This window comes from Mustela putorius, unplaced genomic scaffold, assembly GCF_011764305.1.
Source record: "Mustela putorius furo isolate JIRA1106 unplaced genomic scaffold, ASM1176430v1.1 tig00000695_pilon_pilon_pilon, whole genome shotgun sequence".
NCBI lineage: Eukaryota > Metazoa > Chordata > Mammalia > Carnivora > Mustelidae > Mustela > Mustela putorius.
In genome coordinates, this window is record NW_025421447.1 from 9,414,853 (window position 1) to 9,429,971 (window position 15,119).

Below are 15,119 nucleotides of genomic sequence, written 5' to 3' on the forward strand. Positions count from 1 at the left end.
CCTAGGGGCTCCTGGCAGTTGTAATGGAGTGTTTTTAAATGTCTCAAAACTCTAATGGAAATCATAATACATCTGTTTTCTGCTTTTTGCATGCCCAGTTGTGAATGTGTTTGATTAATAAATCATGGGGAAATGAATTAATTATTCCTTAATGATCAGTCTCCTTGGCAGACAGCAGATTTGAAGACAAGAGAGATGAGGGGGGGGTGGATTTAATAATAAAGAAGGGTCTTGATGTTGAGTAGGTTGAGAAGGAACAGATCAGAGGCTCCTTGGGGTTCTTTCCAAGCCCACAGACCTTCCGGGAAAAGGCTGCCTGGTGTAGAGCTGCCAGAGACTGGGGGTTCCAGTGGTGTACGGGGAGTGATGGAGGACAGGGGTTGGGGGAGACAGTCCCTGCCCTTTCAGGGAGTTAGTAGGTCAAGAGCAAGATTTGGTATGTGTGTGAGTCGCCCGAGGGAGACCCTGATCTTTTTTCCGAGGCTGCTATGCCCGAGGCAGATATTCAAAAACACTGGAAAAAACCCAGGATCCAGAGGCTTCACAGAATACAGCCGTTCAGCCCAGCGGGACTCCAGTTGCGGTTTGCATCAGAGTCCCAGGGAGGACTTTTTGCAACGCAGACAAAATGGGCCCAATCCCCAGAGTTCCTGGTTCAGAAGGTCTGGGGTGAGACCCAATGTCAAAGCAGGTCTCAGGTGCTGCTGCCGCCGGGGGTCCCAGGACCCCACTTTGAGAAATGCTCTCCCCCGACTTGCTCTCTCTTCCATGGCTCTTCTTTCCTGTCACCCTTCCTCACCCCAGCCTTTCTCCCACTGTCTCACTCCCTCCAGGCCTCTCCCCTCTTCCCCTGGACTCTTCTCCTGCCTCCTCCCTCCTTTGTTCCTACACCAGCACCCCGCAGCCTCCCCCACCCGACTTTCTTCCTGAGCCATGGGGAACTTGAGTCTCTTGAAAACCAAAATGGGTGCGAGGCCAGAGGAACAACCAGTCCATCCCCCTGGCTAGTAAGGGACACTAGTCATAGGTGACTGGGGACAGGATGGGCTGACCAGGACACGAAGTTCCCCATAGCTGATAGAGCTGCCTGGGGCTGGCACAGCCTGGGGCCAGGACACTGTGTGATGGGGCAAGGTCTGCTCTCCAGTACCCATGGGAGATGGAGGAGATGGGAACAACTGGGGACAACTGCAGGGAAGCCTCCAGGTTCCCAGTTCAGCATCAGGGATCTTCCCAGTGACAGTTCTCAGACTTGAGCACAGGTGCATCAGAATCCCCCTGGGAGGGCTTGGGGAACGTGGTTGCTCTCACTCTGTAGGTCTGGAACAGGAACCCCTGGCTCGAGGCAGGTGAACTGGGATGAGGTGGTCCCCCAACCAGGCCCGGACACTTTGCTCTTCTCACAATTTCCCAGGCGATGCGGATACTACTAGTCCCAAGGCTGCACTTGGAGAATGGCTGTGTCATCGTCATCCCAGGTGGCCGTGGAGACGTGGGCCTGGCGTCCCCGACCACGAGAGGCAATGAGCAGGGACCAGAGCTCAGACGCTGGTGGGCTCTTGTCAGGGAGGTAGATGTGCTCTTGGGAACTGGGGCCCCGAGTCTGATATGGATGGGGGCCAGGAAGGCTGGCCAGAAAGGCGGGGTCGGGATGAGAGGACGTCGGGCTGAGGCTGTGTGTGCTGAGCACGTGACCCTGGGTACGCCCTCCAGAGGGCCTCTGCTCTAGGCCTTGGGCTGGAATGGAAGCTGGTGAAGAGGAAAATGGCCGCCTAGTGGCTAGTGCTAACATGGGAGCAGTCGGCTTGGAGAAGGAGGAGCAGCAAGGAAGCAAAGACACAGAGATGCTTGTCACCTGGGTGCTTGTATTTGGGGAGCAGCCTGAGGCCCAAGGTGCATCCAAGCTGCTAAGCCTGTGGGGCTCTACTCACACAACCCAAGTCTACACCGGATGCTTCCAAGTGATAAGACATGGTCCCCAACATCACACACGGCCTCCCCTCTTCCCTGGCCCTCCCCCAACCTTGCCTCAGCTGTCTTACGACAGGTTTTTCTCAAGAACAAACAGAGGTTACTGCAGAAGGAGCCAGCACACTTATAATCAGCATCTGTTACCAGGCTGAGGCTGTTTGTCTAAGGTTCTCGAATCATCAGGAGTCTAAAATGGACAGCTCTGCGTCTTGATTTCTACCAAGGAGAAGTGAGGCTCTCAAAGGTATATGCCCATTCGGGAGGATGTGGGATTCTCCAAAGGCCAGTGCCGCATCTCCTTTGATCCTTGTGACTAGGATGTCATTATCATTACGGCCTCACAGGTGAGGATGACCTAGAAGGTCACTCAGCCCATCGGCAGCTGAGCCAACTGAGTCCAGGTCATGGAAAAAGCCCAGCTGCCTTCAGGGGACAGACAGGAGGAGGGGCCACGGAGATGGTTCTGGAGAGCCCTGCAGGAGAACTTTTGGGAAGATGAGCCCAGCTCCAGGTGGCCCCGCCCACTAAAACTCGGCTCCTCCTGCTTCCTCCTCCCTCTCTGCCCAGCCTTGCCCTGCGGGATGGGCACTCAGAGCTCATGGCTCTGGCATCTGAGGAGACATGGAGCAGGATGGAGGCCTGGGAGGTCGGGATCACATTCCTGGGCACGCAGCACAGTCACGTCGAGGCCCCAGGCGTAATGGCTCATGACTCACGCTCACAGGAGTGTGTCTCACCTCCTCCGGCCACTGCCCAGCTGGCTTGCCTGCTTGCTTGCTTGCCCTGCCCAAGGCTCAGCAGGGCTCTGGGGAAGCCAGTCAGAGGTTTACGGAGGGGGAAGAGGGCCTGACTGGCAGTCCAGACCCCTGGACGCCAGGGCTCCTGTCCCACATCAGTAACATGGGACCCTTCTTTCTATACTAATGTTCACGCCTCAAGGAAGAGGAAGGTTTCCTCACGGTGTTGGAACCGCCAAGAGGTGTCCAGTTTGGAAAAGTCAATAGTATTACACGTGCGGGTGGTCAAGAAGCCTTCTGGAGTAGGAGGGGGATCTTCCTTCTTTATGGCTTATCTGGAATGTTTGTCCATGATGTCTGTCCAGTTTCTGAGCCCAGCCTAAGCTCTGAGAGGCCGGGATGGAGGCTGAGCAGGAAACTTCCGGAAGATTCCATGGTGTCAGCATAGGCTCCGTCTTGTCTCCATCCACTGGTCTCTGTGTGGTCCTTTCAAGAAGGTGCTGTGCCCAGCATTGAGTTCCAGGACTTGCACGAAAGCAGGTTCAGCTCTTGAGACGAGGATGCTGTAAGACTGGGACTTTGAGAATTCCTAGAGACCATGTAGGTTCAGAAATACGTCGTGTCATGGTGAGGCCAGAGGCCAAATCTATTTCTATATCTAGAGAATTACCTAGCACCCCAGAACATCTGAGGCAGCTTATAGAGAACACTTAAACTTTTTTTTTTTTAGGTTAAATATAAATAAAAAGTACAAAATTAGACCAGGGGAAATATAAGTTATCGAGGCAGGCCAAGCACTGGGGACAAGTGCAGGCACGTCTGCTTAGCCTCTGGAAGCAAGCTGAAAGGTGACCGTCACAGGTAGCCAGGGCTGGGCTGCTCCTGACTGGATGCAGTCGAGCTAAGATAAACATAGGGCCCCGCTCATGGGATCAAGAAGTGCATAACACGTGGACAGCACACAGGAGCTCACTCACGTCCAGAAAACCACCCGGAGGAGGGCTTCCATTGACTAAAAGCTTGATAGGAGCCGCCGGCAGTGTGGCCGTGCAAACGGGCGGGGCCGCACGAATCATAAATAGTGTCCGGCCCCGAGGAGGGCAGCGGCCGGCCCACGGCTTCCCCTGTGCTTTGCTTTTGCAACTAGCATGTTGCAGTACGCCCCTTGGGCACTCCAGACTGCACCGAGAGATGGGTGAGACAGAGCCCTGCAGGGACTCGCATGGCCTGTCCCCAGAGCCGGAGAGGGAAAGCAACAATAACACACCGTGGTGCGTGCCTGCAGGAGACCCCCTTTGGACTTCCCCGACTGTTAGTCTTTAATGGGACATTGACAAGAGGAGCAGCAGGGGACGGGACTTCTCGGGGCATCGAAGCCCCCGACAAGCTTGCTTCTGTCAGAATGCCCAGGGCAAGGACTTCTCAGGCTGTCCTAGAGCAGCTGGAATGGTGCAGGGTTGGTGCAGGGGCGCTGGGCCCTTGACGGAGACCGGAACCTTCCAGAAGCCCGGCCTTCCTGCCACTCGTGGGCATCCTAGCGGGTGTTTTGGAAGCCTCTGCCTCACGGCCTCTGCTTCCTCCTGGATACGAGGAAAGGATGTGTGGCCTAGAGAGGCATCTTCCCGCTTTGATGCTCCTCCATCCAACGGGATCTGCGATGAATAAATGAGGATGGAATGGATCAGCCCGAGATTTGAATATGGCATTTAAGACCTGTATGCGGTGCTTGGAGCCCATGGGACTTCGGTGTGAATTCTAGCCATCTCTCTCTCTCTCTCTCTCTTTTTTAAATTTATTTGACAGAGATCACAAGTAGGCAGAGAGGCAGGCAGAGAGAGGGGGAAGCAGGCTCCCCGCAGAGCAGAGAGCCCGAAGCGGGGCTTGATCCCAGGACCCCGAGATCATGACCAGAGCCAAAGGCAGAGGCTCAACCCACCGAGCCACCCAGGCGCCCCTAGCCCTATCTCTTGATAGCGCTGTCTTTTGGGGCTAGTTGTGAACTGCTCTGAGACTCAGTTTGCTCCATCTGTGAAATGGGCTCTTGAATCCCTGAGGCGTGAGCATCGCATCAGTGATTGGCCGGTAAATTCCGAGACACTCATCCCTCTCCTCACCCTTCCCTGCAGGCAGAGCTAACAGCTGTCCTGGGGCTCCGGATGTCCACCCCCACGTCCACCTGGAGTGGACAGACTCCATCTCCTCTGACTCCTCGCCTCCCCTTACCATCCTGCTCGATGTTCTGGATCCCCATCTCTGAGAGAAATCTTACTGCCGGCCAGGGAGGCCAGCACAGCCTTACTCCTGTCATATCTGCCCGATACACTGAAGATGGATCTGTGCTGGTCCCTTCGAACATCTCAGCTGCCACTGGTCCCATTTTGTCCCCACCATGTAGTGGCAAAAGCTCATGGCCAAGTCCAATCAACTCTCCTCAGGCCAAAGCCATCTTGACGGGTCTCAGGCATTCCATGGTCAGTGTCCTACTCTTGGCAACCTGTCATCCTTCATTCTTCCTGTCACTGGCAAGGTGTCACTCTCTTATTACTACTGGGAACTACTCTGTGGGCTTCCCAACCCGCCTTCCTTCTCCCGCTCCCCCCAAAACGGGCATGGCTCGGGGTTCTGAGTTTGGCTCCTGTGGGAAGTAACCATGGCCAGGTCAGAGGTCAGCAGGCCATTCTGTAAGATGCTGGAGAGTAAAGACTAGGTGTTGCAGGCTATATGGCCTTTGCTGGAATGACTGGGCTCTGTCGTCGCGGCACACGAGTGACTGTGCCTGGCTGTATTGCAGGGCAGCTCAGCTTACAAAGAGGGAGAAGGGCCAGATTTGGCTGGAAGCTGGCGTGTGCCCTCCCCAACCTGGTGGAAAGTGTATGGACCATATGGGCAGGTAGACCCTGTTTCACAATCTGCGTGCCCCCCCTGCGTGTCCATTATGTTGGACAAGTTACTTAGACTCTGTGGCCATTGATATCCTCATCTATAAGGGGGATTAATCATTGATAATAATTGATAATCAGTATCAATTGATAATAATCCTGATGCTTTCGGTGGTGCTGTTGGTGGGGGAGTGGGGTCCCGTGTGGTGCCTCCTTCAGAGAAGCTTGGGCTCCGGTCCTCCTCCTCTCCTTCTGGTCCCCACTCCCCCACGCCCTGTTTTCCTCCCCTTTCCTCTGCCGCCACAGTCTGTACAGTCCCAGCCACACTCCGTCTCCCACCCCTGCCTCCAACTCCATCCCTGATCTCCCTTCTGAGTTTAAAATCTGCACATTCCACGCCAACTGGACAGTCTGCTTCAACCCCTGCATGTGTGCAAACCTGTGCTGACCCCCGACCTCCCTCACCCTCTCCCCGGCACTCATGGCAGGGCTCTCTCAAACCTCTGACAACTCTCTCGACTGCAGGAGACCAGGAGGGACCGTCCGCTTGTGCTGTCTCTGTCTCCTCTGCTTTCCATGGCCCTCGGTTCCTGTCCCTGTCTCCCAACCCGCCTGCTGAGCTTCCCGAATGGTCTCCCGGCCTGCCCCACCCCCGCACCTGCTACCACAGGCAGAGCCCAACCGCGTCCCTCTGCAGTCCCCGAAGTCTCCTCGGCGATTTCCAAACATCTCAGTGCTCATCTTGCTTCCAGTGTCCGCCGGTGAACACCCCCCGGCCCAGTCGCAGGTGCCCGCCTGCTCTTTCTGGAATATTCTTTCGTCTGTTTTCTTTTGTCAGTCCTTCCCTCCCGCTCTCCCCAAGTGCCATCTCTGCCTGTCACGTTCCTTCCTGCACTTCGGGACCCAGGCCAGATGTCTGAAGCCACACACGGCCCCCCTCCCCTCCCCATCAGTAGGATCTCTTCTTCCCCCACTGGGCCCTGAGAACCCAGTGCGAGACGGCGCTTCTCTCCGGCGCACATTTTCCGTGTACTTTCCCGGAGTGTTGTGTACTTGCTTTATCGCTCCCTCTAGATTAAACGTTCCTCTAGGGATTCGAGACATGCTGGGCCCTCCACACAGCCCCAGCACTGCATCTGCACGTGGCCTGGCTCAGCCGAGCTGGTGTGCTCACCCTGAGCTGACCTGCTAACCCCACCAGCCCCTCTGTGGGCACAGGGGATGTCTGCACGTGGGGAGAAAGTCAATGGTGAGAAACAGGTTTCACTTTCCTGGGCTGGGGGGTGTGAGCCTTCTCTGCCTTTGGGACTTTGGTCGCTGCAGAAGGGGTGAATGGGTGTGTGTTTCTGTGAGTGTGTATTTCTGGTAGGGGTGTGACAAGTGCGAGGATGTGTGTGTGTGTGTGTGTGTGTGCGTGCATGTGTGTGTTTGGGAGGGGGCTGTAGCCAGACACCCTCTAGTAAAAGGATCAGAGTCCTCACCTGACTTTGCCTGGAGGCTTATCTCTATCTACAAGAAAGGCCCCACAGGGGGAACAAAGAGCAAACAGATCTTGCGAAAATATAGTGACCGAGCGATAAAATCAGGTGGTGGGTTGTCTCGCTTGGTACACAAGGCACTCATTCTGAAACTCCTGGGGAGGGGCCTGACCCAAGTTCTGTACCTGACCTCGTGCCAGGGATGCTACCCACTTAGCTTGGGGAGGGGCGGGGGTGTTCTAGCAAACTCACCGTCCTGAGAATGAAGGATGAGCTTGGAAGGATAGGATCAGGCCCTGAATTAAGGGCGGGGGGGTGGTGGTCCATGCTCTTTCTTTTGACTCCGCTCCAAGAATGGGAGAACTGGCAGAGCCAGTTAAAGCTGCCCACAAATCATAGATGTGGTTGGAGATATGCCCAGGCCAAAGGTCATAAAATGTAAGGGGATGGAGATGAGTCATTTTCAGAAATACAGGTGAGGATCAGAAGTCATGTTCACAGGAAGCCTTCCGTGAAAGTTCAGATGACCAAACTGCGGGAAACCCCACTATTCTGGGAGGGTATGTGTGTGTCGTGGGGTGGGTAGGGCTGCTGGATTCCTACCTGCTTGCCATCTCCCACCCCAGCTGCTGAGGGGCCCTTCCCAGAGCCTGGCTAGAACCTTCCAAGGAGACCAAATCTCCTGCTCTACAGAGAAGTAAGGTGACTTGCCCAAGGTCATCTGGAGGTGGTGGGGAGCCCCCCCCCCCAAAAGGTGGGTAGGTCCCGGCCCACACTGATTTGTTACTCTGGGTCAGACTCAGGCATTGCAGGAGACAGAGGGACCCAGGGAGGCTGGCTCTGAGGGTCCCATTGAACATGGAGTTTGGGAACTAGAAAGATGAAAGTGACATTTGCATGACTGTATTTAACAGAGAAGACAGTGGATCTCGAGCTTCTGAAGCCCCCCTTGATCCTGGACAAAACGCTGGGTTCTGGGGGGAGCCTCCTTTCTCTCACACCTACTGAAAATTTTTAATGCCCTACCCTGTATTAAGATGTGATCATAACGCTTTAAGGGTATCTGTCTTGGAGGAAAGTCTTACCCCTCTGTAAGGCGCCAACCACCTGCACCGTGAGAGAGTGTCGGTGGAGTGTCCCTTGTCTCATTTAATTGTCAGTCTTGGATTCCGTACACACATTAACCCACTTGATCTGTGCAACATCTTTACGAGGTAGGAGCTAATCTGATCATCATCTCTGAAGTAGGTGAAGTAGATGGTCATTAGTACCATCTCCATTTTACAGGTTTGGAAAGTAGGGCACGGGGATGGGAGGTAGCTCACTCCGTGATGCATAGTTAGCAAGGAACAAAGCTGGATTCAAACCAGTCTGGGTCTTGGCCCACGCTCATCGCCATTGGGCTATTGAACTTCTTTCTATTCAATGAGAAGGATATAAAGGCCAAGAAGCCTCACACGAGGGACCCCCTGTTGTTTGGGTAAGTGGCTTAGCTCCCCGAGCTTGACCTGGTCATCATCACCCTCGTGACCATCATCTTATCATCACCATCATCCGTGCCATGGCCAGAGTAGTCTTTTGGAAACGTAGATCCAGAACCTTGGTAAGCTCCCACCCTTGCTTAGGTCTCTTTAATAACTTCTTACTGTTCTGTCTTCTTACTGTCCTGCCCCAGGACCTTTGCTCAAGCCATTGCCTCTTCCTGAAAGACTCCACTTTCTGGGTCAGCTTCTCAGTTGACTGTTCCCAGGAAGTGATGGTCCTCTTCTTCCTAGTCCTCACCTGATTCTTCTCGTGCCTCCATAAGTAAGACTATTTGATTACTCTCTGTGTCTCACTAGACGGGAAATCCCTTGAAGATAGAGACCTGTGCACCTTACCCTTCACCGCATCCCTAGTGCCTTGCCTGGTGCCTGATGTGCCTTTGGAATGAGCCAATAAATTAGGGGTTCCTTCTTGATTTGAGGTATAAGCCTTCACCACCAGTTTCAGGTGCACCAAGTACCAAGTACTCTCAGTGGGGACTCTGGGTCAGTTTACGCATCCTCTATTATCTGTTTGGTAAGGACACGTGACCTTTGTAAAAACCACATGGTGTGCCAAGAGCCTTCTCCTGCCATTCCCTCTTTTTTGGCCATGGCAACAACAAAGGCAGGTACTATTATCCCTGTTTTACAGATGAGAAGACTGAGGCTTGGAGCAGGTTGCAATCTGGCCAGTGTCACCCAGTGAACCAGTGGTGCCACTTGGAGCAGGACCCAGGCCCTCAGACTTCTCATCGCCTTTCCTTTCATCAGCCGGGACCAGATTTTACCCCCCACCTCCAGAAACCTCGTCAAACTGCTGCTCCGATCTCTTCATTCCAAGGGTCAGATGGAATCCCCCAGAAGAGACACGGGGATCACTACCTCCTCCTTCCAACCCAGCCATGACCTTTATCCTCTCAGCCAGTGCTGGAAAGGGAGTGCCCGGCTCTGCCAGGTTCCTGGCCACCATGGGGGAGGGGGGAGGAGATGACAATCGTCAGCCCCTGCGGGGCTCCTGTCTCAGTCTCCTGGGGAGAGCTGCTCATAATGCAGGGCTGTGGGGCCCAGATCAGCTCTATCCTGGGTGCTTCATGTCCCTGTGAAAAATCTTACAATTATCTGTGTCAACCAAGCTGGTGCATGCAGTCAACCAAGCTGCTGGCCTGGCTGGGAGGGGCAGCGGGCCGAGGGAAAGGTCCGCCATGGTCTCCTGACTTCATGGTCTTTTGACTCCTAGGCCGGCCATGGCTGGGGTGCTGAGGAGGGGGGTGGTGGCGTGCATTGTGTGCGAGGAGGGGTCAGGTGGCACTGGGAGGGGATGTGGAGGCAGGTCCCCCTTTGTGGTGCACGTCCCCTCCGCAGGTACAGGGAGGAAGCAAGGGAGAAAGGGCTGCTCTGGACGGTTCTCCGCCACAGCCTCGCCTGCACGACCTCCCTCCTCGCAAGGGCACAGCCAACCATCGGGGAGCTGTCTATCCTCTCCCAGGGCTCAAGTCTTCCCCCTCACTCCCGAGCTGGATTCTTGCCAACAGAGAATCAGGATGGGCTCCTTTCTCCCCACGTTCTGAGCAGAACGGGCAACTTCCCGTTCTGCCTGGCAGGACAAGTCCTGGCATATTGGACGTGGAGGGGGCCGTGGAGACCCTCTTTCTAGTCTCCATAAGTTTGAAGGGCCCCCGGGGAGGGGACACCTGTGGCCAGCACAGGTGCAGCCGAAACCCAGATGGACAGAACCCCCACTCCACCGGGCAGGCCTCGGGGCACTCACCTCGTCCCCGCTGGGGCGCTCCGTGTGGGAGTGGCAGCGTGTCCCTGCGCCTCCGACAGCCCAGGTACAGAGTCAGGTAGCCGTTGAGGTAGCCCGTAGAGCCCGTGTCCCTCCTCCTCTGCCACGGCCAAACTACAAGCTCAGTTTCTCAAGAGGTTCCTCGATGTTGAAGGAGTACCAGCTGATCCAGAACACGAGGCTGAAAGCCAGGATCAGCGCCCCTGTGTAGACCAAAAAGTCCCAGTAGTCGAGGGAGGCGAAGATACCCAGCAGCAGAAGGACCAGACCCACCGCGTCGAGCAGGAGGGCCAGGACAAGGAGGAAGGCACAGCGCCCGGGGTTGCATCTTGCCCATCGCCTCCCCAGGAGCATTGCCCGGGAGCTGCAGGAGGAGCCCCGCTGCACTCCCAGGGCTGATTTGCATGGGCGGGCTGTGGTTCTGCCTCCCGCTGCCCTCGCTGGCTGGCTCGTGGCTGGGTGTGAACGAACGAGGGAGCCGTCAGGCTGTCTGGATACACAAGGAAGTCCACGTGGGTCTGCCCTTATGAGCCCTGCGGCCCTGGGGCAGGGTGTTCCTTAACTGCTTCATGACTCAGGAATGGTCGACCCAAACAGCCTGACATCGCTGGTAATGGGACTGGTCATGGCTGGGCCCACTTAGTTACGACGTGGCAGGGGAGGAGTTGGGCGCCCCCCCAAGGGATTTTCGGTGCCATCGAGGGGCGGTCTGGTGCCTTGTCCTCGGACTCCCGAGTCCTGGGCACGTCCCTGCAGGTTTCTCCATCTCCTGGGCTGGGGTGGGGTTTTCGTCCCCCTCACTGCTCTGCCCAGCTCTTCCTGGTACAGAAGGGAGGTTTTTAAGTAAAGGATAGGGAAGGGAGATTGTTGACATAAATAGGTTTTGAGATTGTGCCATGAGAATTGGTCAATGTTAGAGACTGAACAGGCAGCTGGGGCCGGTGGGGTCCTACGGATTTCTGCACTCTGAAGTCCCGGGGACCCAGTTTCCTGCACGGGGAGGCTCACCCCAGAGATTAAAGTATCTGAGAAGACAGACTCGGGGAGAAGGGGGGTTGGCGCTCTGGCCTCTGGCTGCGGAGGACTGGGCGTGGACCGACAGCCTACTTACTTCAGGCACAAGTCAAGGAAGGTCTACCTGGTTCTCTGCTCTTTTCCAGACCCTCGGCCTTGACGTCTGCCTCGTGTCTCAGGGACTCTGCTCACATCCCTGAGGGCTTATGTATAACACGGTGGTCTTGTCCCTGTGGCCACTCACAGGCTATGTCCCCAGTTCGCTGTGGGATCTTGACCTGCGCACCGAGCCTCTCTGGGACTCGGTTTCCCCACACAAGTGAGAGGAGCAGTTTCCACTCTTTCACCTTTCCGGGTAGGTGAGAATAAACAAGTGGCTCCAACTTTGTTTCCTAGTGCAAAATAGAGGCCAGAATGGGTGAGAGCATTATGTGTAATAGGTTTTACTTATTTGTTTGAGAGAGAGAGAGAGAGCATGTGAGTGGGGGGAGGGGGGAGGGAGAGGGAGAATTCTCAATCAGACTCCACGCTCAGCGCAGATCCCGATGAAGGGCTCGATCCCATGATCCTGAGATCATGACCTGAGCCAAAACCAAGAGTCGGATGCTCCATGGACTGAGTCACCCAGGTGCCCATGTGTTATAGACTTCAGGATCTGAAATACCCAGAGACTTGACTCAAGCCAAGGAGCCATTCTGGAACATCGCCAAGTGAGAAGCAGCCGAGGCCAGTCTCCCAGACAGTGTTGGCTTCCTTTCCTGGGTATATCCTCCGAAGCAGTTAGCTATCGATACAGGAGCACCTGCCAGTGCTGGAGAAGCTGACGCCCCCCCCTCCCCCTCCATCCCCTGCCACCTGCTTTGATGGTGGACAGCCGTGGCCCCACAGTGCTGTGTAGTGCTGGGGGGAGGGCGGCAGGACGTGTCCAGGCCTGACTGCCAGCGGGCTCCCCAGTGCCTTTGCAGAGTGCTGTGAACAATCTGACTGGGAAACTCGGAGCGGTTGGTCACCGCACTCCCCTCCGACGTCAGAGGACAGGTCCAAGAGAAGCTAGCCCAGCCTCACTCGGCCCGGACCCCACTCTGCATCCCAGAAAAACACGTGTTCTTTGGGTACTAGGCCTCCTTTTTATTTCTACTATTTTCACATGCACATGCACACGCACACACACACACACACACACGTGTGTGCACACGCTTCCAGCTGAAGAAACTCCGACACATTCACCAGCAAAAGGAATGAAATCCAAACCACTCACAACTTCGGATCCAGAGCTCCTCACCACCCACTTGGCTCTCATCCTCCAGAGCCACAAGTACCCCTTTCCTGTCTTCTGGAAACGGGCCACATTGCACACGCAGTTCTGCAGCCTGCCTTCTCTCCTTGCACCGTGTGGCCGTTCTTCCGTGGGGTGAACGTGGGCCCCGGAAGAACCCTGCCGCCCCCCAGCCCATGGTCCTTCCTGCTCCTGTTTCCCAGTGCCCCATTTCCTGCGCGTGAGGCCCTCTGATGTTTACACAGCTGGGATAGACGCGGGGGTGGGGGGTGGAAAGCCAGGTGAGACCAGAGCCCTGGAGTGGGACCACTGGAAAAGGGGGTGGGGACGGGAGGAGCCGGCAGGGCGTGGCTGGCCGAGGGGACACAGAGAGTGCCAGGGAGAGCCCAGGCCAGGAGCAGGTGGCGAGCAGGAACCCTCAGTTGACTGGACACGGCACAGCTTGGGGGGCTCAGTTGGAACAAGGACTCCAGCCCCTTCTTCTCCCACACAGAGCTTTCCTGACCTCTCCCCTCATCAGCGGGGAGCAGCCACTGTGGGGAATCACCTTGTGGCATTCCTGGGGCTGCTCCGACAGAGAACCCCAAACTGGGAGCTCCAGCCCCAGAAACGGTGGCCAGAAGTCTGAGATCTTGGTGAGATCAGGGTGGGTTCTTTCTGAGGGCTGGGAGGGAGACTCCATTCCTTGCCCTCCCGCTTGCTTCTGGAGGGGTTTCCTGGCAATTTCGGGAATCCCTTGCCTGGTAGGTACCTCGCCTTCCCTTTCGAGCATCACTCTCCTGTGTGCCTATCTCTGTGTCCAAATGTCCCCTTTCTGTAAGGGCCCCAATTATATAGGATGAAGGGTGCACTCTACTGCAGTTTGTCCCCCCTTCAGCTAATTGCATCTGTGACAACCCTGTTTTCAAACTAGGTCACATTCTGGGGTATTAGGGGTTAGGATGTCAACACAGGAATTCAGGCGGGACATAATTCAATCATTGACAATAGCTAATAAGCTTGTTTATTTGTTTTTGGACATCCCTTGACTTTAGCTGTAGTGTAGATAACGACTGAGACTTGAAAACAGGGCTTTCCGAAACGGACATAATTACAAAGTTGGCACCCTATTAGCGGTGGCCCACCATGCCGCCAGGCAACCTTAAGGAAAGAGGTGGTCCTGACTGTTCCTATGTCATTGGGAGAGAAGCTGAGGAGGCCCTGCTAGGCTCTGGCTGGCTGCCCCCCCTTGTCCACTAAAGCAAGGAGCTCGTCCTCCGCAATTGGGTAACCCTGAGTGACCCCAACACACTTAGAAGCCTCAACCAAAGAGGGATTTAGATTAGACCAGTGCGACTCTGTGTCAGGCAGCTGGGGATAGGACCTGGTACAGAACCTGACACCACAGAGCTAACAGTCGAAGGGGGGAGTCATGACGAATAATAATTAAAGAATACATAAGTGCTTTAATGTCTGGAGGTGATACCGACAATGGAAAGAATTACAAGAACATGGGTTAACAATCGGCTAAGTGTTGGACTTTTGGTCTTGGCTCAGGTCACGATGTCAGCGTCTTGAGATCAAGCCCCATATGGCGCTCCATGCTCTGTGGGGAGTCTGCTTCTCTCCGTCTCCTTGGCCCCTCCCCCCAAAAATAAAATAAATAAAATCTTAACAAGAATTACAAAGATGGGGAAACGTAGGACAGCTGGCATGTGTGATGCCTTCCAAACCATGAGCACAGTGTGGAGGGCACATCTGGAAACCCAGCCCCTTGGTGCCTCTACTTCTAAGACTTCTCATGCTGCCGGGGCTGCTGCTGCCCCTGGGGCTTAGAGGGATGAGTCTTCCTGCTGCTGCCTCACAGATTGGCTTCATCTTGGCGGCTGGCATCTTGTCACTCCCATGGAAAGTCACCATCTGTCATCTGCCTGTGATGTCACCAGGATGACAGACAGTGTCTTTGTGACCTGGATTCTAAAGGACAGTCTGAGATCAAGAGACCAGGGACAGGCTAGCCAGGTGCTCAGCTGACCCAGAGTCACAGTTCCCGGGCCCAACTCTGTGAATGACCAAGGCCCAGTCACCGGCTGAGTTGTCAGGGCTCGGATGTTGGGCGGGTGTAGCCTCACACCAGCCTGTGCTACTCACCAGCTGTGTGACCTTGGGCAAGTCACTTGCCCTCTCTGTGCCTTCATCTCCTCATTGCAAAATAATCCCTATTTCTCAGGACTATTGGAAAGATTGCATGAGTTTGTAGATGTAAAGAGCTTAGCACCAGCACACTGTAACAGGAAGTGTTACTGTTGTGGTTGTCACTGGTGTCCTTACCTTCTTTCTGCCCTGATGCATTCGTGGGGGAAACCCCAGATTGGAAGGGATCCACATCGACCCTCTTCACGAGCATCTCTTCCTTTTATCGATCTTGGCTTCGCCTGGTTGCAGCTCCCTGCCCTCCTGAGTCCCCTGACAC

General features: G+C 55.2%; 2 protein-coding genes across 2 annotated transcripts in view; one reads left to right on the plus strand and one right to left on the minus strand.

Moving 5' to 3' along the window:
* ADPRM (ADP-ribose/CDP-alcohol diphosphatase, manganese dependent) overlaps positions 1 to 15,119 on the plus strand; it is a 138,499-nt gene that overhangs the window by 77,735 nt on the left and 45,645 nt on the right. The window lies entirely within an intron of this gene.
* TMEM238L (transmembrane protein 238 like) lies at positions 1,846 to 10,936 on the minus strand. The gene is made up of 2 exons (XM_045083399.1): positions 10,360 to 10,936; positions 1,846 to 4,360 (listed from the first exon to the last, which is right to left on the minus strand). The coding sequence occupies exon 1, from the start codon at positions 10,729 to 10,731 to the stop codon at positions 10,492 to 10,494; it is 240 nt and encodes a 79-aa protein (XP_044939334.1). The 5' UTR covers positions 10,732 to 10,936; the 3' UTR covers positions 1,846 to 4,360; positions 10,360 to 10,491.

Coding starts and splice junctions, on each gene's coding strand:
- TMEM238L (XM_045083399.1), bottom strand. CDS start 10,731: ATGCTCCTGGGGAGGCGATGGGCAAGATGCAACCCCGGGCGCTGTGCC.